Raw genomic sequence first — 22,336 nt, forward strand, 5'->3', positions numbered from 1 at the left:
CYAGGGAGAGCTCAGAGCCCCTTSCAGRGCCTAAAGGGGCTCCAGGAGAGCTGGAGAGGGACTGGGGACAAGGGCCTGGAGTGACAGGACACAGGGAATGGCTTCCCACTGCCAGAGGGCAGGGATGGATGGGATATTGGGAGGAAACTCTTGCCTGTGAGGGTGGGGTGGCTGTGGTGGGCACATGAGAACATGACAGGAACAGATGGATCTGCAATCACAGCCTGGTCTTTGCCTGCAGAAGAGCCCGCCTGTGGCTGTGGATGCTGGGAAGCTCCATGAGGTGCTTTCACTGACACGTGGTGTTATTTCTGGAGCTTCCCCAAAAGAACTGGAGTTGGGCTGTGCTTGTGAATATAATCCCCATTCCAYGAGACCCACCAGGAGCGGGACTGAGAGCCTCGGGAGGAGCTCCCCTCGGTGACAATGTCACTGATGGTGGCAGCACCAAGCACAGGGATGGAGCAGGGCAGGCAGTGAAGGGTGGCTCTGATGCTGGCACTCCCCTGTGCGAGGGGACGAGGGGCCACTGTTCAAGGCGCTGTCCAGGGCCGCAGGCAGAGCCCCTCAGGGCCAGCTGTTCCTGGGCAAACAGCACCATCTMTTTGCAGAGGAGGGAGGGCACTGTGGCCTCCAGGGCTGGGTGGCTGTGGCCCAGCAGGATTGAGGATCCCACCTCTGCTGCCCTGGGGCACACTGGGAAACTCCTGACCCAAATCTGGGGTACCCTCAGAGTCCTCCTGCAGCCCACAGGTGACACCTGGAGCTTGCACTGAGGTCAGGGTGGGAGCTGCTGGACATGTGTGCAGGACCAGGGAGGGGACAGGCTCCAGGCTGGGCCCAGCTCAGGTTTGGGTCTCTCTTTCCCGGGCAGGCTCTGTCCTGCTCCCGCACATGGACACAAGGACACTCATCCTGGGGTTCCCTCAGCTCTYAGCCATTCCCTGTGGTTGGCTCAGACACACTCCAGCCCCGGGGGCAGCGGGGGCCCAGGGAGGTGTTGGCCCCACAGCACCAAGGGGAGAAAGCCAGACCAGCCCCAGCTTTGCTCCAGCTGGGAGATGTCCCCATCCCAGCCTGTCCCCACCTCCAAACCTAGCTCAGCCCTCTCGGAATGGGATCTCAACATGTTCTGAGTGACAGAAGTGACCTAGGACCACCCATTCCAGCCTTGCCACACAACTGGGAGGAACAAAGATCTGCTTTATTAAACCTGATGGGAAAAGGGTATTAGGGGTGGCCCAGGGCCCCCAAAGCTCACGCGGAGAAACCACTACTTCTTCCTGCGCTTCTTGGTGTTCATCTTGATCAGCTGCAGCCCCTGCTTCTTGATGTCCTCCCGGCTGGGGATGTAGTCACGGTCTTCRTCCTCAAAATCCAGGGTGTCTGGAGGGGACAGTGGAGAGGAGGGGCTGAGGATGGTCTGGGGGCCACCTCTGCTGYGCCCACGTGGCGAGGGAGGGCATATTTGGCTTGTGGAGTCCCAGGGGCTTCTCCACCCCAGCATCCCAGGATGAGATGCAGGACCTGGTGTTGCCACCACTGTGGCCAGCACTGCTCCAACAACTTCCCCTAAAGGTCTGGAGCTGCAGAGTGGTGGGCACAGCTCCTGCTTTGCTAAAGCATGGTGGTGAGCTGCCAAGAGCCCTTTTTCCTCCTCCAGGGGCGTCCTCAGRCAAAGCCAAGCACTGGTGATTCTTCACAACCAGGGCATTTTGCCCCACAGCATCTCTCTGTGTTCCTGCTGGGCCTTGGTGCTCCCCACCCCAGCCCCCGCCTTTGTTCTGCCACAGCCCCACCTCAAACACCAGCCCTGTGTGAAGCCTTGGAAACAGCCACCGTCAGCCTCAAAACCTGGAGGGAATTTGTGGGTTGATGTCTGCTGGAACAGTGGGAGACAGGAAAGGACTGCCAGAAACTCCACGGGCAGGGACAGTCACTGTGGGACATGTCCTCTCTGTGCTCTCCTACCATGTTCCATAGTGTCTTCATCCTCAAAGGCAATCTTCAGGTTCTGTGTTTCATCTGCAGTTCTTAACTCCAGGAGGCTCCTGACCTTGGAGAGAGTCTGTGAGGGACACTGGGGTTAAGTGCTGGAGGGCAGGTGGGTGTGACAGCCCGAGGGGCCACACCTGAGCCACTCCTGGGTGCCCAGAGCCATTCGGGGCCACGCTGCTCCGGGACTCTTCCCTGGGGCCTTGCTGAGGAAAGGGGAGCTGGGTGGCCATCTCTGAGGGCCCTGTGCGTGTCCCCAGGGGCCATCTCTGAGGGCCCCGTGCGTGTCCCCAGGGGCCATCTCTGAGGGCCCCGTGCGTGTCCCCAGGGGCCATCTCTGAGGGCCCTGTGTGTGTCCCCAAGGGCCATCTCTGAGAGTCATCTCTGAGGGTCCTGTGCGTGTCCCCAAGGGCACAGAGGGCCACAGCCCCCCTACCTCGCTGCGCTCGTCGGTGCTCTCCTCGGGCCGGGCCGCCATCTTCTCCTTCATGAACTGCAGCTTCTGCTCRCAGTGCTGCAGCTTCTCCTCCAGCCCCACCGCCTCCACTGGGCTCTCCTGGGAGGAGAGAGAGGACACCTTGGTGGGGACAGCGAGCCCCTGGAGGTGCTGGTGGCTGTGCCAGCTGTGCCCATGCTGTTGTGCCATGCTGGCCCTGCGCYCCCAGCGCCCTGGGGTACCTGGCCGGGGATGAGGATGCCCTGCAGGCGGAGGAACAGGTTGTCAATGATGTTCTCAAACTCAATCAGGCGCTTCTGGTTCCTCGACATCTGCGCTTGCATCTCCTCCAGCCGYGCCTCTTCCTGCTCCAGGTTCTCCCTCAGCTCGTGCTCCTGCAGCCTGGAGCCAGCCACCCTCACGTCACAAGGGTGCAGGGACACCCCAAAGCTGCTCGGGTTGCCCCTCAGTCCCAACTTCACACTGCTGACAGCCCTTCCCACGCCAGGCGAGGAGCAAAGGAACCCTCAGACTCCAATGGGAGCTTTGAGTGCTCTGCTGGGACCAGAGCTGGGGGTGACCCTACTCAGAACCTCTCCCAGTGTGGGGGTGGTGGGTGGCTGTGGTGGGATAGAGTCAGGGTGCCTGTTGGGACACGTGCCACAAGGGTGGTGGCCTGGGTGGCACTGCTCTGCGAGGCCAGCAGCACCTGGTGGCAATGACGGGCTGGGTGAACTTCAGCTTCTCCTGCTTCCCCTCCAGCTCTTTCAAYGTCTTCTTCAGCTCCTCCTTCTTCTCCCTCCACTCATCAATATGCTGCTGCAGGTCCTCCAGGGACTTCCTCTGYGCCTCGATCCTGCTGGGGATGTCCTGGCCAGGGGACAGCACAAGGACTCAGCCCCAGGTGCTGCTGCTGGGAGTGGGGCCTCGGGGAGCTTGTGGCAGCACGGAGCTCTGCAGTCCGGCTGTGGAGTGGGGTGGAAGCTCTGAGCTTGGCCATGGAGCGGGGTGGTAGCTCTGTGCCCACTCAGCCATGGAGCAGGGTGGTAGCTCYGAGCCTGGCCATGAAGAAGGGTTTGGGGGGCTGCAGGGAGGGGAGAGCTGGTAACCGCATGGTGAAACGGGGGAGCAGAGAGGTCACAGCTGCCCAGCACTCAGGCAGCCCCAGGTTTCAGCAGGGATGGTTCTCCATTACCCAGAGGCAGGAGCACTTCAGGACAGTCTTTGCTTTCTCCATCTTCTCAACCACAGAGGCCTCGCGCTGCAGCTTGGCCATGGCAGCCTCGATGTCAGCACCTGGGGTGGCAGGGACACGGTAGGGCAGCGTGCCGGTGGCTGTGTCTGTGTCCCCCACCCAGCCACCTGCCCGCTGCCCAGCACTCACTGCCCAGCATTTCCGAGGAGCTTGGCTCGTGCTCCGCTGACAGCATGGACACGGCTTGCTGCAAGGAGGGTCAGTGTCACTGCCAGGGGTCAGCGCTGTAGGCTGTCCCTGCCCCCCAGCCCTGCCTGCCCCACAGCCCCACAGCCCCAGCCCTGCCCGCCCCACAGCTTTACACCCCCAGCCCTGCCTGCCCCACAGCTCCACACCCCCAGCCCTGCCTGCCCCACAGCCCCACAGCCCCCGCCCACCTTCCTCTGCTGCCTCTCATTCTCCTCCTGGAGCCGGAGGCTCTCGATGTGCATCCTCTGCTCTGCCAGGGACTTGTCCCTGAGCTGCTTCTCCACACGGACCTGGGGTCCTGCCTTAGCCATGAGTTTCTGGAGCAGAACAGGGAAGGGAAGAGTTACTGCCAAAGTCAGTTGGGGCTTTCAACAGGTGGGCTATTAGGTTTAAGTATTGGTTTATTTGGGAGATGAGGAAGGAATTGTTCCCKGTGAGGGTGGGGAGGSCCTGGCACAGRGTGCCCAGAGCAWCTGTGGCTGCCCCTGGATCCCTGGCAGTGCCCAAGGCCAGGCTGGACACTGGGACTTGGAGCAACTGGGATAGGGGAAAGTGTCCCTTCCMACAGCAGGGGGTTGGAGTGGGATGAGCTTTAAGGTTCCTGCTAACCCAAATCATTCCATGAAACTGTGATTTGAGTTACTGAGATGGCCAATGTCCAAAACACCYCCACTCCCTGCAAACAGGCTGTGAGGGAAGCCTGGAATAGAGGCTGGGGTGTCAGACACTGCCTTTGCCAGGGCTGGTGCCTCAGCCAGGCTGTCCCCAGCCCCAGGGGACAAGAGGGAGAGCCAGGAGGACCCATGGAGGCCCCTGGGTGCCATGGGCACCCTCAGCTCCATCTCTTTTGCTCTTTGCTGCAGGAAGGCTCTCAGGCCCAGGGTGTAGTGCTGTCTGTGGCACTGTGGAGTGGGAAGGGTCCCAGCTATCTCACCTTGATGACATGGTTGGCTTTGAGGCTGCTGCGGCTTGTGAGCTCCTCATTGTACATCACGGTCATCCCGCACAGGAAGTCCAGGTACTGAGGCAGGTACACCAGCTCCTGGCACACAGGGAGCCACAGCACATCACCCAGTGAGCCCCGGGATCCCTGTGCTGTGACAGGGCACCGAGGGCACCAGGAGGGGACAGTGGGACACCCACTGGGACACCCCCTGGGGACAGAGCACCGAGGGCACCAGGAGGGGATCCCTGGGACACACCCCCTGGGACACACCCCCTGGGACACAGCCCCTGGGGACACCCCTGGGACTCCCCCTGGGGACACAGCCCCTCGGGCACCTCGTGCCTTTGCAGGGGGAGCAGGTGGGACGATGGCTCGGTGAGGAGGAGCTCACCCTCTTCAGGATTTCCTGCAGCTGCAGAAACAGGTCTGTCACAATCTCTCCACTTCGAATTTTCATGAGCATCTTCTCAATGTCATTGCCCAGCTGGCGAATTGTCTAGGGCAGACACGGGGCAGGGAGGACATGAAGTGACCCCGTGTGCCATGCCCGGTGCCCTGCTGGGGGTGCAGGAGCTGGACTGAAGCCCCTCATGGGTGCTGGCACACCAGGAAGGGSTCCTGGCTACCTGCAGCTGTGGCTCTTGCCACTTGGGATCCGTCTCGGCATCCAGCAGCTCCTGCAGGTGCTTCTGGTGCTCGTCCCTGGCCTGGCTCCACTGCTTCAGCTGGTACAGCAGCATGTCACACACCTTCACCTGGTCATTGATCTGGCTCTCAAGCTTCTTTTGGACCACCTGGATGGGCAAAAGAGCATTTCCCAGGCTGGGTGYTGCAGAAGGGGGTGCTGCCTGGAAATCTCCCACCAAAGCAGAGCCAGGGACACTGGGCTGCTGCTCTGGGATGCTGTCACTGGTTTGACAGGATGGGATGTGGGAGTGCCTTGCTCTGGGCTGAGGCAGAGGTGGGACAGTGCTGATGGCAGYGCTGGGCTGGGCTCCGCATAACACAGAGCAGGGCTGGGATCAATAGAATCAATCGGGCCCAGCTGGGCATGTTGTCAGAGAGCAGCAGCAGCATTCTGTCCCTGCAAGAGGCCCCTGGGCAAAGGCAGCTCTGTGGGGACAGCACCTCAATCTCCACGGGTTTATAACAGGGCACAACCTTGGCACAGCCACTGAAGGGCAYGGACAGCAGCTCCCTGCCAGGGTGCAACTGGACCCTTTAGGAATCCGGGTAGTGCCAGAGACACCCAGGGTGGGACAGCCAGGTCTGCTGGGACAATGGGTCTGCATGGATGGGTCCCATGGTGGAAGGGAACCCACGGGACCGGATATGAACACTCTGCGTCTCGCCACAGCACCCCGTGGGGCTGCGCTGGTGCTGGCACCACGTCCTCCCCACTCTTCCTCCCAGTGTCCCCAGAGCCCCTGCCATTACCTGTGCGGTCTCAGTGAGCGGAACGAGTTCCGGACCCTCTGCGAAAACATCCTTAACAGGGACTTTGTTGTACTGTGGGCAGGGGAGGAACAGAGACAGTCACTGTCACTCTGGGAATGGTCACCTGCTCTCGCTGGCCTGTGCTGCCAGCTCCTGGAGGAGCTGGGGGTGCAGGGCCAGCACCAGGCTGGGGTGCAGCAGGAAGGACCTGCTGGTACCTTCAGGACAAAGTCCAGGATATTGGAATCCTCCTGCAAGGCCCCCTGCAGGCCGGGGAGCAGCTCCCTGTTCTGCCGCAGCTTCTCCTCGCAGGACTGAGCGAAAATCTTCCTGCCTTGCTCTGGGGGACATCAGGGAGCCGTTGGTACCACGCAGGACRAGGGCACCGTGACCCCCCTGTCCCCAGGGCAGCACCTTGCAGGGCAGTGAGGACACGCAGCTCCTGGCTGCGCTGGCTCAGCTCGGCCTTGAGGCCATGCGTGCCGCCGGTGGCCTCTGTCCCTTGGTCCATCWTTCCCGGATCCCTGGGGGACAGACACCAGGCTCTGCTGCTGCCCTGTGCAGGTGTTGTGACCCCAGGGTTCCACCGTGGAACTGTCACTGCGGCACTGCCAACTGCCACAGGGCTCCTGCTCAGCCACGGCCCAGCCCCCTCCTCAATGCCTCTGCAGGGAACAAGTTCATTAATAACTGATTAACGAGCTCTTAGAGGGGGGCAGAGAAGCATTCCAGCTTTGTCTTCCGTTGCTGTGCCAGTGGCAGTTGTCACCTGCCTAGTCAGGGACTATTCCGAGCCCTAGCAGGAGCAGGAGGAGGAGTTTCACGGAAAACACCCAAACACACCAGGAATGCTCTCCTGGAAGCTGCCAGCTCATTTAAACGCTCACCTTTTTGGAAATTCCAGTTAATTAACCAGGAAAAGGTTGTGCAGGCAGTTATGCTCCCATTGGAAGGGGCAAAGCCAAACCAGATACCAATCCTGAGCTTTATTCTGATGCTCACCATACATTCTTGCTGAACTACAAACATGACAAGAAATGCCAGCATGTACATTTATTTGTCCATAAATAAACCCAAGCTCCCTCTACCAGAGAAAATCCTTAATGTTTGGATTTGAAGATAAAACTTTAGAAAGAAATTGCCTTCCTAGCACCAAGCTCATGAATCAGCTTAGATGAAGATTCTGTAACTCCAGATCTTCAATGTGCTGCCATCCTGTTGTGCTCCAGGTGTTCAACATAGCAAACCGAGAAATTCAAGGATTGTGAAAGCAGGCCTCAGAGGCCCTTGCTCAGTGTCTCATTTGCRTATTTAGGAATTGCATGTTAGTGCTAATTGCCAGTGACAAGCTATATATCAACATAATCATCCCCAGTGCTTCCCCAAGTGTGCATGGAGAGTGGCAGACGAAGGCAGCAGCTCAGCATGGCACCCACAGGGAGCTGCCTGGGCACACAGAGCTCTCTCCACACTGCCCRTGCCCACATGGCAAACCCAGTCATKACAYCCCTGCATTTCCCARGCAGCATTTAAACACCTTGGGGACAAACAAAAGCATTTTAAAATGGATAGTGGTTCAAAAATCTGTTTCACCTGCCCTCAGCAAAACTGAGGCTCTAGAGACAGATCTTCCCAAACGCTGCTGAAGGAATTGATCCTGGCCTTGCACAAGTTGAGTATCAACTGGCTGCTGCTGAAATCCACTCCCAAGGGGCAGCCCTGGACTGAGGATAGAGCCCTGCAGCCACCTCATGTGCCAAACCTCCCCTCCTCCAGCTGATTCCCACTCTCCCTGACGGAGTTCCAGAAAATTCACCAGTTAAAGGTGCAGAGGAAAGGTCAGGAGTACAAACTGTGCTCTATTTAAGTGTCATGTAAGGGGGGAGTCTCTGGAAGGCAACAGCAAACAGAGAGCACCACACTCACCTGGGAGAGATCTAATCCCTGGCCGGCCCCAGCTCCTCACCTGCTGCCTACTGTCTGCATGGAACACGAATGTCATATTAAAGGCTCTCAAAATTCCTGCTGATTTAGATTTTACTCACTGAACCATATCTGCTTTGCCTGGTGGTTTGTATTTTTAGTATCTCCTTCCCCCGTTGTTGTCCTCTCTTCCCCTTTTCTTTGAAATACCTCGGTTCAACTTCAAATCATTTGTTTAACACAGCTGCAGYAAGATTTAACAGAATTAGCAGGAACTATATCCCATGCCTCAGGAGCTGGCTGGAAATTCCGTGTGTGGATTAGAGAGCAGCAAAAAAAAAAAAAGACAGAGGATAAAGGACAGCTGCCAGAATTGTTCTGTTGCACTAAAAAGCAAAGGGGCACACACAAACAATTCCTGCTGGGAATTACTGTCCAACAAAAGCCTGTCTGGCTCCATAGCCAGAGGCCATCACTGCCTGATTGAGATTCATTTTATCATGTGAAAGCAGCAGCTCCCAAGAACAGGCTACTCCCTCAGCCTACAAAAGCATTGCCACAGCCAGGGATATCTCCTCTACTATAACAAAAATAAGTCTTTTATTTCTTTCTGTATCTATAATATATAAATAGATGATCATTTGTTTTCATTAATGTAGCTAAATATATTCTACGAATAAGTTATTTGCAGAACAGCATCTCTTAAGTCATCAAGTGCTGTTACAGCCAGTGAAGGAATTCTTTATGAATGGTCCTTTTAAGTACTTTAATTATCAAGCAGCCAATTAYGGAAGCCTAAGTCAGTTTTCACACTGCCAAGAGACTGATTTTCAGACATSATCCACACTTTGCACCTGTTTAGGAGTGAAAATGCAGCTGTCTTTTCTGAAGGTCCCTCTCCTCACATACAAAGCCACTCCTCAGTGACCAGTGCAATCTCCCACTCAACACTGACAACCTGAAGGTTCAAACAATTGGCACCARATCACTCAAACACTCTTCAACAGCAACCCTGAAACTACTGCAAAGCCAGAGCAACCTCCTACCACACCCTAACTCAGTCCTTATTAGTGCAGCTCTGACACAAAATCTTCTTACAGGCGAAGACATCTGTAAACCAAGCAAGTGTAAAATGATAAAAAAAACCAACCCACACTGCATGGAAAAATCCCAAAGGATTAGTGTCAGAAAATATTTGGCAGCAAGAGATTGGAAAAAACCATGAAGGCCTAACAGAAGAGAATGGCTACACCAGTCACTTCGGGGAGGCTGTTGAAGCAGATCTGCTGCAGGAAGGTTTTGTTACTGGAGCTTTTCATCTCCTTCCTCCACATCCTTCAGGCTGAGCACCTCCAGGGATCCTTTCCCTTTTGTCTCACTGCGGATCAGCTCGTCGATCTCCCTGAAGCAGCCTGGGTCAATAAGGCACACCTGCAATGTTCCACAGTCCATCAGTCAACCAAGAATGTTTGAAYTTCATCAGCCCCCACCCAAGGCCTAACATTCACTTTCATTAGAACAATCCTGGTTAGTTACTGAAAAGGACTCTGCAGAGCCGACGAGCATTCCCACAGAATGCTCTGCAGTTCCAGCTCCCCATGCTGGACATGGCTTTTGCCATTGGGATTGCTGGATTCTAATCTGTTCTCATTAAGATTTTAATACCAAGTTTTGTTTACCACAGAGTATTAAAAAAATTAACCACTCTCAAAACCCAGGCCCAAACCACCAAATAAATAAAAGTAACACTCCACAAATGAGAGGAACTTATCAGTGTTGCAGGATCATCACTGCTAAGAGGAATTGCACTGTGCACTCTTCAGTTTGGAGCAGCAGCCTCTGGATACCAAAGTCTGCTTTCCATGCTCACCTCACAWGGATTGTGTGAAATTAAAAAATCCCAACTGCAGCTCTGTTTCAGGATCTCTGGCAAACCTGCAGTTTACCTAAATAACATCCATGAATTCATCTCCTAGTAAAACACACAGGTGTAGTTCAAATCCAATCTGAAACCCAGGGACTGCTTTTTGCTTACAATTTCCAGCTGTTCCTGGAAGTCTTCACTCTCAATGACTTTAATCAGTGGCTTGAGCTTCTCTTTCAGCTTCTTGCCCTCCTTTGCTGGCAGGATAAACCTCAGCCTCATGTGAGCACGTTCAATCTGCATGGTCTCCTTCAGCTGCCTGATCACTTCCAGGGCCTGTTGGACATGAAGAAGAGCATTKACACACCTGCTTCAAAACCACACCAGATCCAAATCTTGAAGCCTTTCCCTCAGCTTCAGAGCCATCTCTTAGTGCTGGCCACTGCCATCCTGCTGCAGGGAGGTTGCTATCATGCTCTTCATAGATTACAGGAAAAGGCAAAGTTCTTGCTGTTTGTGATCACTTCAAACATTTTAAAACTGTCTGAAATAAAATGAAATGGCTATACTGCAAAACACCACAAACACACATGGCTCAGATGCAAAGTTGATATACCACCTCCATTAGCGTAAAAATTAAACCTTTTACTTCTGTTCCAGGTTATCACTGTTTTTTTTTTTTTTGCTTTCTTTCTCCCTTCCTTGAATTCTTAGCAAAGAAATTGCCTGAGTTTCAGGAGCTGTTTCTCTACAGCACTCAGCTGCCAGATGGCTCGGTAATCCCTCTGCAGGCCTCAGATCCCGGGGCTTTGCTGATCCCTCTGTGAYTGAGAACTGAGGAATTACACTGGATGACACCTCAGAGCAGGAGCTGACACTGCAGAGAACTCACCTGCTGCTTCGTGCTCTTGTTGGGTTTGACAGAGTAGTGAATGTCCTTCATGGCCCTTTCTATAAGGATCACTGTGTAGGGCCTCTTTGTCTCGGGATTCACACACTTGTCAGCCACGATGGTGGCGATGTCTCTGAACATCTGCTCCAGCTGCGTGTGCCGCTCCTTGTCCGACACCTGCAGCTCCCCTTTGGATAAAATCTGTAAAACAGAAATCGCTTCATGAACATCATGGATTTGAAGAGTGAAAAGTTGAGAGACTTCATTAAATTTGACAGTTGTTTGAAAGGTTTGGTTAGATATGAAGGGCAGAAAACAATAACCAAATTAATAATGTGAATCATTACAACAGACAGCACTGGAAATATTTCAAACAAAAAAAAAATCACCATAGAAACACTGAACTGCAGTGGGAGCAGCACAGATTTCACAGATTCATAGAATCCCCTGAGTTGGAAAGGACCCCCAATGATCATCCAGTTGGCCCTGCATATCCCATCCTGTGCATCCCCAGGAGCTCCTGGAGCTCTGGCAACCTCAGGGCTGGGACTGTTCCCTAGGGGACCTGGGCAGTACCAGCACCCTCTGGGAACAGAACCTTCCCCCCATCTCCTGCCTGAGTCTCTCTTGTCACAGCTGCAGCCATTCCCTGTCTCCTGTCCCTGGTCCCAGGGAGCAGAYATCAGAGCTGTCCCTCAGGAGAAGCTGCAGACCCCAATGAGGTCTCCCCTCAGTCTCCTCAGGCTGAACAGACCAAGTGCCCTCAGCTGCTGCTCATGTGACCCCTCCAGGCCCTTTACCTTCTGTGTACCCTCCTTTGGACTCTGATAGCTTTAGATCTTTCTTATATTGAGGCACCCAAAACTGTCCCAGCACGGGAGGTGAGGCTGCCCCAGTCCAGGGGACAATCCCCTCCTGGCCCTGCTGGTGATGCTGGGCCTGGTGACCCCAGCACAGGGACATCCCTTCTGGCTGCCAGGGCACTGCTRACTCAAGAGATTTACTGAAATCTCATCACTCACAGCAAGTTCACAGTTCAAATCCCATCAATAACAACTCAGCAATTAGATCAGTTATTAAYACTTAACTGAGCTCTCTGAAGTGAGCAACTGTCCACTTCCTTTCTCTGCATCTTTAATAASTTATCTTAGCTGAGGAACTCTACAGTGCTGTGTCCAGACACATCAGTGCATGCAGGTTGTGTGTTAGATAGAATTCTGTTCATCCATAAGCATATGCCCAATTTAAAACTATAAAAGAGTTACTGCCCCTTTTTACCCATTCCTTAATAAACAACCCTTTCAYCTACAGCAGCATTCTACAACCTTCAGTACAAACTGATCTAACTGTGTGACTAAATTTTCTCACATCTTTTATAAAGCAAGGTGTGTGAAACCTACCATCTTACAGATTTCTGTTTGGTCATCTGTCCCAAATGCTTGAACCAGATCTTCCTTCTTCGCCACCTGGCCTTTGGAAACATTGACAAACACTGTGTGTGTCTGCAGGACCTCATCAAGATCTTTCTCCCTRGAGATGAGGACAGGGATAGAAAACTTAGAATAATCCTAGAAAGATTCAGGTTGGAAGGGACCTTAAAGCCCACTCAGTACAACCCCTGCCATGGAGGGACACCTTCCACTGTCCCAGGCTGCTCCCAGCTCCATCCAGCCTGGCTTTGGACACTGCCAGGGATCCCACGGCAGCCACAGCTGCTCTGGACACCCTGTGCCAGGGCCTCCCCACCCTCCCAGGGAACAATCCCTGCCCTCTGGCAATCTAAAGCCATTCCCCCTTGTCCTGGCACTACACCTCTTGTCCAAAGCCCCTCTCCAGCAAAGCAGCAATACCAGGKGCAGAGGTGTGTTCAGCGAGGACAAACACCTCCCGCTGCTCCGGGCTGAATCAGCAGAGCTGGAACCTTCCATGGCCGGGCTGTCACTGCCCAGGACGGGCAGGGCGCTCCTGTTCCCCGCCTCGGGCCTCCTCCCGGCCCCAGCACCGGGTCCCRCACGGTCACTGCTGACCCCCTCCGGCACCCGGGCCCTTCCCGATCCCCACACGGGCTCTCCTCCTGCGCCACTGCCGAGTCCCCACACGGGGTCCCCGGGCACGATCCCCTCACACCCCGGTCCCCACACGGGCCCTTCCCCGGGCCCCGCGCCGGGCCCCAGCAGCCTCCCCGCCGGCTCCCCGGGCACTCACGCTCCGCTGCGCCAGCCCATGACCTTGTTGCGGTAACAGGCGATCTCGAAGCGCTTCCCAGCGCGCCGTGCCCGCACCACGGCCACGTTGGTGAGGCGGATCTGGTTGGTGGGGGTGAAGATGGACATGGCGGCCGCGTCCGCTCCGCCCCCGGCCCCGGCCCGGCAGTGAATGGCGGCCGCGCCGGTGGAGGCGGAAGGGGCGGGAGCGGCGCATGGCGGCGTGAGGGCAGCGCGGGAGGAGCGGGGTCAGTGCCGGGCTGGGGACCGGGAGGGGACGGCGTGGAGCCTCTGTGTGTGTGTGAAAGAGAGAGGGAACCATGGGCCAGGGGGTGTAATAACCGTGTGTGCGGGATTTTAACTGTAATAACTGTGTGTGGGGGTCGTAACCGCGAGGGGAGATATAGCCGTGTTTGTGGGATAAAAACCGTGTGTGGACTTATAACTGTGAAGGAGGGATATAATAACCATGTTTGTGGGGTAAAAACCGTGTGTGGACTTATAACTGTGAAGGAGGGATATAATAACCATGTTTGTGGGGTAATTATTGTGTGTATGGGCTTGTAACTGTGAAGGAGGGGTATAATAACCGTGTTTGTGGGCTAATAACCGTGTATGGGGTAAGAACTGTGATGGGGGGTATAACCGTGTTTGTGGGGTAATAACTGTGTATGGGGTAAGAACTGTGAATGGGGGGTATAACCGTGTTTGTGGGGTAATAACTGTAATAACTGTGTGTGGTAATAACCGCGAGGGGGAATATAACCGTGTTTAGGGGATAAAACCGCTGTGTATGGGCTAGTAACTGTGAAGGGGGGGTATAATAACCCTGTGTGCGGGATAGTAACTGTGATAACTGYGTGTGGGGGTCGTAACCGCGAGGGGAGATACAGCCGCGTTTGTGGGATAAAAACCGTGTGTGTGGACTTATAACTGTGAAGGAGGGATATAATAACGGTGTTTGTGGGGTAATTATTATGTGTATGGGCTTGTAACTGTGAAGGAGGGATATTAGTACCGTGTTTGTGGGGTAGTAACTGTGTATGGGGTAAGAACTGTGAATGGGGGGTATAATTGTGTTTGTGGGGTAGTAACTGTAATAACTGTGTGTGGGGTAGTAACTGTAATAACTGTGTGTGGGGTAATAACTGCGAGGGGGGATATAACCGTGTTTAGGGGATAAAAACGCTGTGTATGGGCTAGTAACTGTGAAGGGGATTATAATAACCGTATGTGTGTGTGGTACTGACTGGGAGTGTGGTGTGGAGGGAGATGAGAGTAATAACTGTGGGGGTTTGTTTGGGGTGTTTATTAACCATAGTGGTGTGATAATTCTGAAGAGGGGGATGTTTAATAATTGTAAGAGTGAYGGGATAACCGTGAGGTGCAGGGGAAGGGGGGATGATAACCGTGTTGGTATTTGGGGGACAGAGAGGCATTAACCGTGAGAGGAGGAATAACCACGAGGGTGGGGGGTGTGAGTGTTTTTGTGGGGTAATAATCATGAGGGGTGGGGTGTAGTTGTGTAGGATGATAATAATGAGTGTGTGTGTGCATGTTTTGGAGCTAAAATTGTCTTGAATATATACAGCATCTACTGCATTTGAGAAAATTCTATAGAGGTTAAGGGAACCACTGTAGCTGGTTTTGTRTTAAATTGGGAATACCGGGCAAGTGTTCTTGGCTGTGCTCTTTTGGGAGTCTCGGTGTTTTTGCTGGAAGGGTAAATGACATCCTCTCAAGCCTTTGATCTGSTAACTTGACTAACAGCCAGTACGAGTTTCCAGCCTGTTGGAAGTACTTGGATTCTGTGCTCTTGACTGATATCTGCAAAAACAAGATCCAAGCTGCAGATGACAGTAGGAGGGTGTCAGCTGTGTTCCTCAAGCAATAAGTATCACAAACCGGCCTGTTTTAAATGTCTGAGTATTCCATATGGAATAGATGTTCCCAGACACCAKGCAGGTGTGTTCCTGGCTGCAGCATTCTATAATGTGAACGTTCTGAACCAACCTGAAACCTCTCAGTTCCAAATCAAACTTCACTTGCATCTGAGAATTCTGTGAAAGTGTTTCTAATTGAATCCAGGCTCCAGTCTGCCCTTGAAACTGTAATCAGTGTGTGACATCTGATGTGTATAAGCAAGGGTTGTGTTCAGTAGAAAGCTCTGCAGGCGATTTCCCCTTGGACTGGTGGGTTCTCATTTAAGAGAGCTGCATTTGTTGGGTTTATGCACAGCTAAGGCCAGCACGATCCAGTGGGTGTTTCACAAGGACTTTTTCCTTTCAGGCMCTTGGACAGCACAAGTTTTTTCTGCTTTTCTTTGTAACAGAGCTGCCCAGTCAAATTCAAATGCAGTTTCCCTCTGACAATGTGGAATGTTAGCATGGAGCTGACACACCTGAGGAGGTGCAGGCTTCTTAACTCAATTTGAGTTCCTCTTCTTTAGCTAAAAGCTGCTTTCTGCAAAGCCTGGGGAATAGCTGATGATGTGAGGCTGTGGGTTCTGTGATTATTTTGTGTGTGCTCATTCCATATTCAGACTGTAGGAATCTGTGACATTCCAGATTTAGATGTCTCAATGGATACGTCGAGCTACTTCCATACTTGCCTGRTGTCCATATGGCTGCACAGATTTTACATCTATTCTGCTGTTGCATTTGGGATCAGCCTTTGGATTGTTATTCAGTTCGCCACCACCAGAACCAAAAGAAAGGTAACTGAGCCTGTCAGCACTTTTCTCTGAGCAAACCCCAAAAACCTGGGTGGAAGTGAGTAGTTACTGGGTAAAGGCACCTAATTAGGGTGCTGCAAATCCCAAATGCAATTCAGTTGTGTGGTTATGATCCTCAGCCTGGATTGTTAGTGTCTGTGGGTCACTAAATGCCCTCGTTGATCTGATGAGCTCAGCAGGACACTCCTCACAATGTTCCTGGGAGAATGTGTCCCCCGGGTTGCTCTGCCACTCCAGGTAAACCGCTCTGCTTGGGCCCAGTGTTTTCACCTTGATGTTTTCATGATGCTAATGACAGGGTTGGACTGGTTTTAGGATGGGGATTCGGAGGGGATTAGGCCATTGAAAACCCCCTTGTGAAGGTGGTGAAGTTGTGCTGCAGGAGTTGGGATATTGAGCTGGATCCTGGTATCTCCCAGACAAGTGTTTATTTCCTGGCCAAGGTCAGGAAGAGAGTCCTGGTGTGTTTGTCTGGGTGTGAGAGGAACCAAAATGCTTTGAGTTGCTGTGAGTGGCCCCAGGATGTGAATTTTAAATGGTTTGGTTTGACATCCCTTGGAGAAGAGATTATGTGTGACACAGCTCTTGTTTCCTAGGATGAGAAATCCCACGGGAGTCCCACTTCCTCCGAGGGACCAGCAGACAAACTGAGCAATGGATGTGCCTCCCCTCAGGCACAGGAGGTCCATGTTGCTGGAGTGAAGATTTTCTACGGCTCTCAGACTGGYACAGCAAAGGTACCTGTGCTTTTATTGCACATCTGGGAAATTGCTTTGAAATATTGCTGGGATCCAAGAGCGTTGCTTGCCTTAATGCACTGCACTGAGTACAGCTCTGGGAGTTCATCAGCACGTGTATTAGCTGATGCTCAACATACAAGATAAGTGAAAGTTAAATAAAAATAACAATTTTCTCCCTCCCTTCAAGCAAGGCACGCAGTAGAGATTGATTATAAAGCTAAAAGTTTACTCTTGCAGTATATCTTAAATTTTTTAGCAGGTCTTCTTAGAAGTTCTGGTTTTGGTGCTTTCTCAAGAAGAAATGTAGTTTGTGAGTGTAACTGTGAGGTGATTAGTCATTATAATGTGACTCTCTCTCTCTTTTTGTTTTAATGTGAGGAATTGCAGTTCCAGTGTCCAGGTCTCCTGTGTCATTATTCTTCCTGTGCTGGGAGAAGTCTTGTGGCTGAGCACAGCAGGGCTTGTGTGGGTTGAAGTAATTGATAACTTTCTATGTTTCTTTGTTCAGAGATTTGCCAAAGCTCTGTCTGAAGCTGTTATTTCCCTTAATTTGCCTGTGGAAGTCTTTAACATGGAAGACTGTGATCCAGAGGATTGTTTGTCAGAGGAGGTGAGTATGGCATAAAAGTGAGTAATAAGTACAGGTTTTTTCCTGGGGTTGTCTTTTCCTCTTGTATTTCTCTCCTGTTATCCTGGAAATCCCCAAAACGTTGTGTTGAAAATTGCCTCCCTGTTATATATGCAAGTGTAACCCATCAGTCCTTGGCAGAAAATACCTAAATTTGGAACATTTCAGAGCAGCAATAGGATGTTTTGTTGTGACAGTCACTCTGTATGGTCCCCTTCTGTGCTCAGGGGTGAGCTGGGTGACAGTGGCTGCACCAGGTGCTGTATACACGTGGGCTAGGGTCAGAACCAGAACAGGAAGTGCTGATGCTTCTGCAGGCTTTAGAGGCCTTTGAAGTTGGAAACTCCTTGTGACGTGTATTTATATTGAATAACCCTTGATGGGTTTTTCTTCAGTGAATATTGATAGTTGCTACTTGAGTGTTTAATTAATCCTAGCAAAATGTTTTGGTGGGAACTGTGTGCTGGAAATTCCTTAGGGTTTCAGTATGGATTGTCAGCATTTGATACTGCACCTAATAAACCTGCAAATGTGGGGTTGAAGAGTTTGAAATCCTTATCCATGGGGTACTTTATTGATGAAGGAGTCTGGTCAGGAAGCTGCTGCATGGGCTGGATGTCCAGTTCTGCTCTGCCACCACATCCAGCTTCATCTCTCTCTCTGCTAATGTAAGGTGCTCTGCACCCTTGGGATTATCACCTGCACCATCCCACCGCGATGGGGGACAGCCTTGCCTTTTGACTTTTCCCAGCTGCTTGGTTGTTGTGACTCTTAGCTTGAAAAGAAGGTTCTGGAAAATGCAGTGATTTTTTTTTTCTCTCTCCTGTCCTGTTTGTGTGACCAGACAAGCAGCAGGAACATCTGTGTGTTCCTGGTGGCCACGTACACCGAGGGGCAGCCACCAGAAAGTGCAGCCTGGTTCTGCAAGTGGCTGGAGGAAGCAGCCAACGATTTCCGCGTTGGGAAAAGCTTCCTGCAGGGCCTGAGATACGCCGTGTTTGGCTTGGGAAACTCAGCTTATGTGGATCATTACAACACAGTGAGTGTCCCCCGAGCTCCCTGCTTGGTTTCTGCTGCTCTGGGAGCCTCAGCTCTATGAAATGCTTCCAGTCTGGGTGGTGCTGGTGGACTATGTGGGAATTGCAGCTGTTGTACTGCCTGAGTGAGGGACTGGGTTTAGGGCATGGGTAAAATCCCAGAGCCACTGAGGTTGGAAAAAGCGTCTAAGATGATTGAATCCAATCTGTGGCCTGATCCCCACCTTGTTACCAGCCCAGAGCACTGAGTGCCACATCCAGGTCTTTCTTGGACGCTTCCCGGGATGGGGGCTTCAAACCTCCCTGGGCAGCCCCTGCCACTCCTTGACAGTGCTTTCCATGAAGAAATTTTTCCCAGTATCCCCCCTGCCCCTGCCCTGGCCCATCCTGAGGCCATTCCCTCTCCTCCTGTCCCTGTTCCCTGGGAGCAGAGCCCGACCCCCCCGGCTGCCTCCTCCTGTCAGGGAGTTGTGCAGAGCCACAAGGTCCCCCCGGAGCTTCCTTTGCTCCAGGCTGAGCCCTTTTCCCCACTCCCTCAGCTGCTCCTGGGGCTCCAGCCCCTTCCCCAGCTCCATTCCCTTCCCTGGACACGCCCCAACCCCTTCAAGTCTGTATTGTCCTGAGGGGCCCAAATCTGTCCCCAGGACTGGAGGTGTCCCAGCAGTGTCTGGTGCCGAGGGACAGTTCCTGCCCTGGTGCTGCTGCCACACCATTGCTGGTTCAAGCCAGTGCCATTGGCCTTCTTGGCCACCTGGCAGTTCAGCTTTGAAGCAATTGGATTTTAAATGGGAGATGAGTCCCACAAGCACTGGGAGGTGTGGTAACAGATTTGGTAAATCCTTACTGAGTTCATTTCCCAGCTTTGAAAGCTTTGTGCAGTCATCTGCGGGCACAACACTGTGAACCCTCTTGCCTGCTGCCTTTTAGTTTAAAGGCTTTTTAAAAGGTGGCTTGGTTTTCTCATGTGGCTTTTAGCTTTTTTCCCTGGTGTAAACTGTGACAGCATCTCTGCCTGGTCATTGGTCTAATCTCACACAGAAATGGCATTACTTGTCACCAGGTTGTGTTTACAGCTGGGGCTGTGTGTTACACAGGTGACTGTTTTGACCCACAATCATCACACAGAGCTTGTTCCCAGAGCCCCTCCCTTCCCACCAGGGATGGCAGAGAGATTTTCCAGCAGAGCCTGAGGGTGTGTGGTGGTGATCACGCTGTGTCTGTGCTGAGCCAGCACATGAGAGGGACTGCCCAGGTGCCTGCCCTGCAGTGCCATGCAGCTCCGTAGCTCTGTTCCCAGGCTGATCCTTGTTTCTCTGGTTGTCTGCTTGAACTTAGCCTTGGTTCAATTCCCTTTCCACACTTTCCTCCTGCCCTAGGTTGGAAGGAGGGTTGACAGGTGGCTGTGGATGCTCAGTGCCAGCAGGATCATGACTCGAGCTGAGGGGGACTGCAACGTGGCCCAGAGCAAGCATGGCAGCATCGAGGCTGACTTTGAGGCCTGGAAAACCAAATTCCTCACTCGGCTGCAGGCGCTCTGCAGGGGGGAAAAGAAGCCCTGCAGTGGGAAATGCAAGAAAGGGAAGTGCAAATCTTCGGGGAAGCAGAGCAAGGAAAGCTCAGATCATGAACATGGGATGTCAGAAAATGAGAATACTGAGGTACAGCTAAAATCCATCAAGCTTTTTTTTTTTTTTTTATTTGGAGCCCTGTTTGACTTCTTCCTCCTTCAGTCTAGTGGGCTGCTGTAGGAGCCTGATACTTGTTCTGGAGCACAGGGAGGAGTGAGATCCCATGGCAGTAACAAGTAGAATAAGCCATTCAAAAGAAGGGCCAAAGGATTAATGATGGATGCAGGCCTGATGGCATTTGTGTGGTGAGGGAGTCTTGCTCTTGGCTGGGGGAGGTACCAGATGCTCCAGGGAGCCAGGCTGGGTTCTCAGCAGGGCTTTTGCCTTCTCCTGAGGCCAATGGAGCCATTTAGTTCCCTGTGAATTGTTGACATGCTTCTTCTTCAACCTGGTGAAGCTCAGCTGCTCTGCCCCCATCCCGAGGTTTTCCAAAGGCAGCAGGGGAGTGTTGTCTGAGCAAGCCCAGTGTGTCCTTTGTGTGTGCCTGCCTGTAATAGTTTCTCTCTTCTGGAGTATTGATTGCAGGTCTTGACTAAGAAATCTTCTCTACTGCTCTCCAGTGCAAGACCCAGAGTTGCTATGGCACTTTAATCCTCTCTCAAGCCTTTTATTGTGGGTTGGAAATTACTGCTGGGTTGAATTTTGTAGGAAAGTAAGTGGTTCTTCTGGCAGGGCTTGGGGGTGCTGGCTGCTGCAGGGGCAATAAATCTGGCTGTCAGCAAGGCACTTGGAGAGTTTAAAGGGGTTCAGGGTTCCATATCCATCCTACAGGTTTTGGTAGGCTATTCCTTGTTTTCAGTGGTCTTTACTGCTGAGGAGAGCTCATTTCAGATGAAGGTCTTATGTTTAATAGTGAGATAAATCCTTCATTTTTTCTCTGCTCTCTCCCACAGGCAGAGGAATTGTTTGAAACCAGTAGTGAGGAGGAAGCTGAAGGCACAAATTCTGTCATCGATGTTGAAGATCTTGGCAATATCATGGGCCACATGAAGAAAGAAAAGGTACTGCTGTTAGAGGGGTTGTGGAATGGTCAGGTCTTGGTCACTGAGTTCTTGGATTGATAAAAATGTTACTGGCTGGATTTGAATCTGTAGGGGTTGGTTAGGAGAGCAAAATAGGAGCTATTGAAGAACCTGTCCCAAAAAAAGAACAGCTTTGGAGGTGTGTTGGTGTAATCACAAACTGACTCCGACTTGCTCACTATGATTGCCAGTCTGAGGGAAGATTGACTGGCAGAGTTGGATCTGGCTGTGAATTTCTGCTACTGACATTCCCAGCACAGTCCCTAAGCACAGTTCCCGTTCCTGTGCTGCCTGTTGCTTTGTCACTGGAATACAGGTGCAGGAGGAACATCCAGCTGGCAGAGCACCTTTGCCTTGCTCACTGCTGCCCTAGGAGGGCTGTGCTCTGGCTGCTGACCCCCTTCTCTCTGAGTGACCTTTCCATGGTGCTGTCATTCCCTGGGCACCCTTGAGCTGCTGTCCAGCTCTCACACCCTCTCACCACACTGACTTCTCTCTCTAATACAGCTCTCTTTTCTTGGGTGCCTCTGCTCTGTGGGCTTCTCACAGCTCTTCCCCGGAATGAGGCCCTGGCACAGGGTGCCCTTGAGAAGCTGTGGCTGCCCCTGGATCCTTGGCAGTGTCCAAGGCCAGGTTGGACAGGGCTTGGAGCGGCCTGGGACAGTGGGAGGTGTCCCTGCTCATGGAAGGGATGTGGAATGAGAGAATCTCTAAGGTCTCTGTCAATCCCAACTGCTCTGTGACTCTGTGAAAACAGAACAGTGTCCTCACGGTTCTGAGCTGGGATGTCACTGCTGGGTCCCCTGAAGCCAGGCCATGGCCCACAGGAGGCTGTGCTTGAGAGGGCAAGAGCTTGCAAGGGCAGCGTAGGGATCTCTGTTCCTCTCCTTATAAATCAAACATTGCTGTTTGTAACCAACTCTTTGAGCAGAGCAGCCCCAGTGATGGGCACGAGTCTGGCTGCTGTGAGAGGGCTCTGTCCGGGAGTTGCTGTGGTTTTGGACCCTGCAGCTTGTGAGGGGGGAGCCTTTTGGCTTCCCTTTGGAGGGAGAAAGGACCACAGCTCCTCGTGGAAAACATTATTCCTATCGTCTCTCTCCTGCGCAGCCGCTAGAGGTCAGCGGCCAAAAAGGGAACCGCGTGTGCTGCAGCGGCTGCTCCTGGGCGCTTCAGCCCTGCCGGCCGACGTGACAGCCAGCGGTTTTGTGAAGAATTGGACACTGAGTTTTCACTGACTGACAGAAAGTGGCAACACCAATGAGGAGCAGTGTAGTCCAGGAAAACCACATATCACAGTTTACAAATAAAAAGTGAGCACAGCAATAAAAGACTTGCTGCTTTCAGTGGAAGAAGTCAGTGTGGTGTGGGTTTATACACAGGCAGGGAAAGTTCACTGCGGTCTGTGC

General features: G+C 52.7%; 3 protein-coding genes across 5 annotated transcripts; 1 reads left to right on the top strand and 2 right to left on the bottom strand.

Annotated features, from left to right (window-relative positions):
- Positions 1-1,222: 1,222 nt before the first annotated feature.
- On the bottom strand, positions 1,223-6,769 carry CCDC183 (coiled-coil domain containing 183). The gene is made up of 15 exons (XM_057387496.1): positions 6,673-6,769; positions 6,477-6,598; positions 6,259-6,330; positions 5,448-5,837; positions 5,213-5,317; positions 4,810-4,917; positions 4,064-4,192; positions 3,816-3,873; positions 3,627-3,727; positions 3,141-3,301; positions 2,674-2,926; positions 2,432-2,551; positions 1,972-2,068; positions 1,800-1,854; positions 1,223-1,670 (listed from the first exon to the last, which is right to left on the bottom strand). The coding sequence occupies exons 1-15, from the start codon at positions 6,767-6,769 to the stop codon at positions 1,274-1,276; spliced, it is 2,265 nt and encodes a 754-aa protein (XP_057243479.1). The 3' UTR covers positions 1,223-1,273.
- Positions 6,770-7,216: 447 nt separating this feature from the next.
- On the bottom strand, positions 7,217-13,270 carry SBDS (SBDS ribosome maturation factor). Its single transcript, XM_057387495.1, has 5 exons — positions 13,143-13,270; positions 12,338-12,467; positions 10,938-11,138; positions 10,217-10,381; positions 7,217-9,612 (listed from the first exon to the last, which is right to left on the bottom strand). The coding sequence occupies exons 1-5, from the start codon at positions 13,268-13,270 to the stop codon at positions 9,484-9,486; spliced, it is 753 nt and encodes a 250-aa protein (XP_057243478.1). The 3' UTR covers positions 7,217-9,483.
- On the top strand, positions 13,258-20,995 carry LOC130586624 (S-adenosyl-L-methionine-dependent tRNA 4-demethylwyosine synthase TYW1-like). 3 transcript variants are annotated; one of them, XM_057387493.1, is made up of 7 exons: positions 13,258-13,389; positions 15,709-15,857; positions 16,472-16,612; positions 17,124-17,225; positions 18,088-18,282; positions 19,657-19,938; positions 20,802-20,995. In XM_057387493.1, the coding sequence occupies exons 1-7, from the start codon at positions 13,314-13,316 to the stop codon at positions 20,967-20,969; spliced, it is 1,113 nt and encodes a 370-aa protein (XP_057243476.1). In that variant the 5' UTR covers positions 13,258-13,313; the 3' UTR covers positions 20,970-20,995. The 3 variants fall into 3 exon arrangements, with proteins under 3 accessions (XP_057243476.1, XP_057243474.1, XP_057243477.1); XM_057387491.1 differs by lacking the exon at positions 13,258-13,389 and adding an exon at positions 14,633-15,106; XM_057387494.1 differs by lacking the exon at positions 13,258-13,389 and adding an exon at positions 15,042-15,550.
- The last annotated feature ends 1,341 nt before the right edge of the window (positions 20,996-22,336 follow it).

The sequence above is a fragment of the Malurus melanocephalus genome, unplaced genomic scaffold (genome assembly GCF_030028575.1).
Source record: "Malurus melanocephalus ecotype Western Australia unplaced genomic scaffold, MMel_1.1 scaffold_1228, whole genome shotgun sequence".
Lineage (NCBI taxonomy): Eukaryota > Metazoa > Chordata > Aves > Passeriformes > Maluridae > Malurus > Malurus melanocephalus.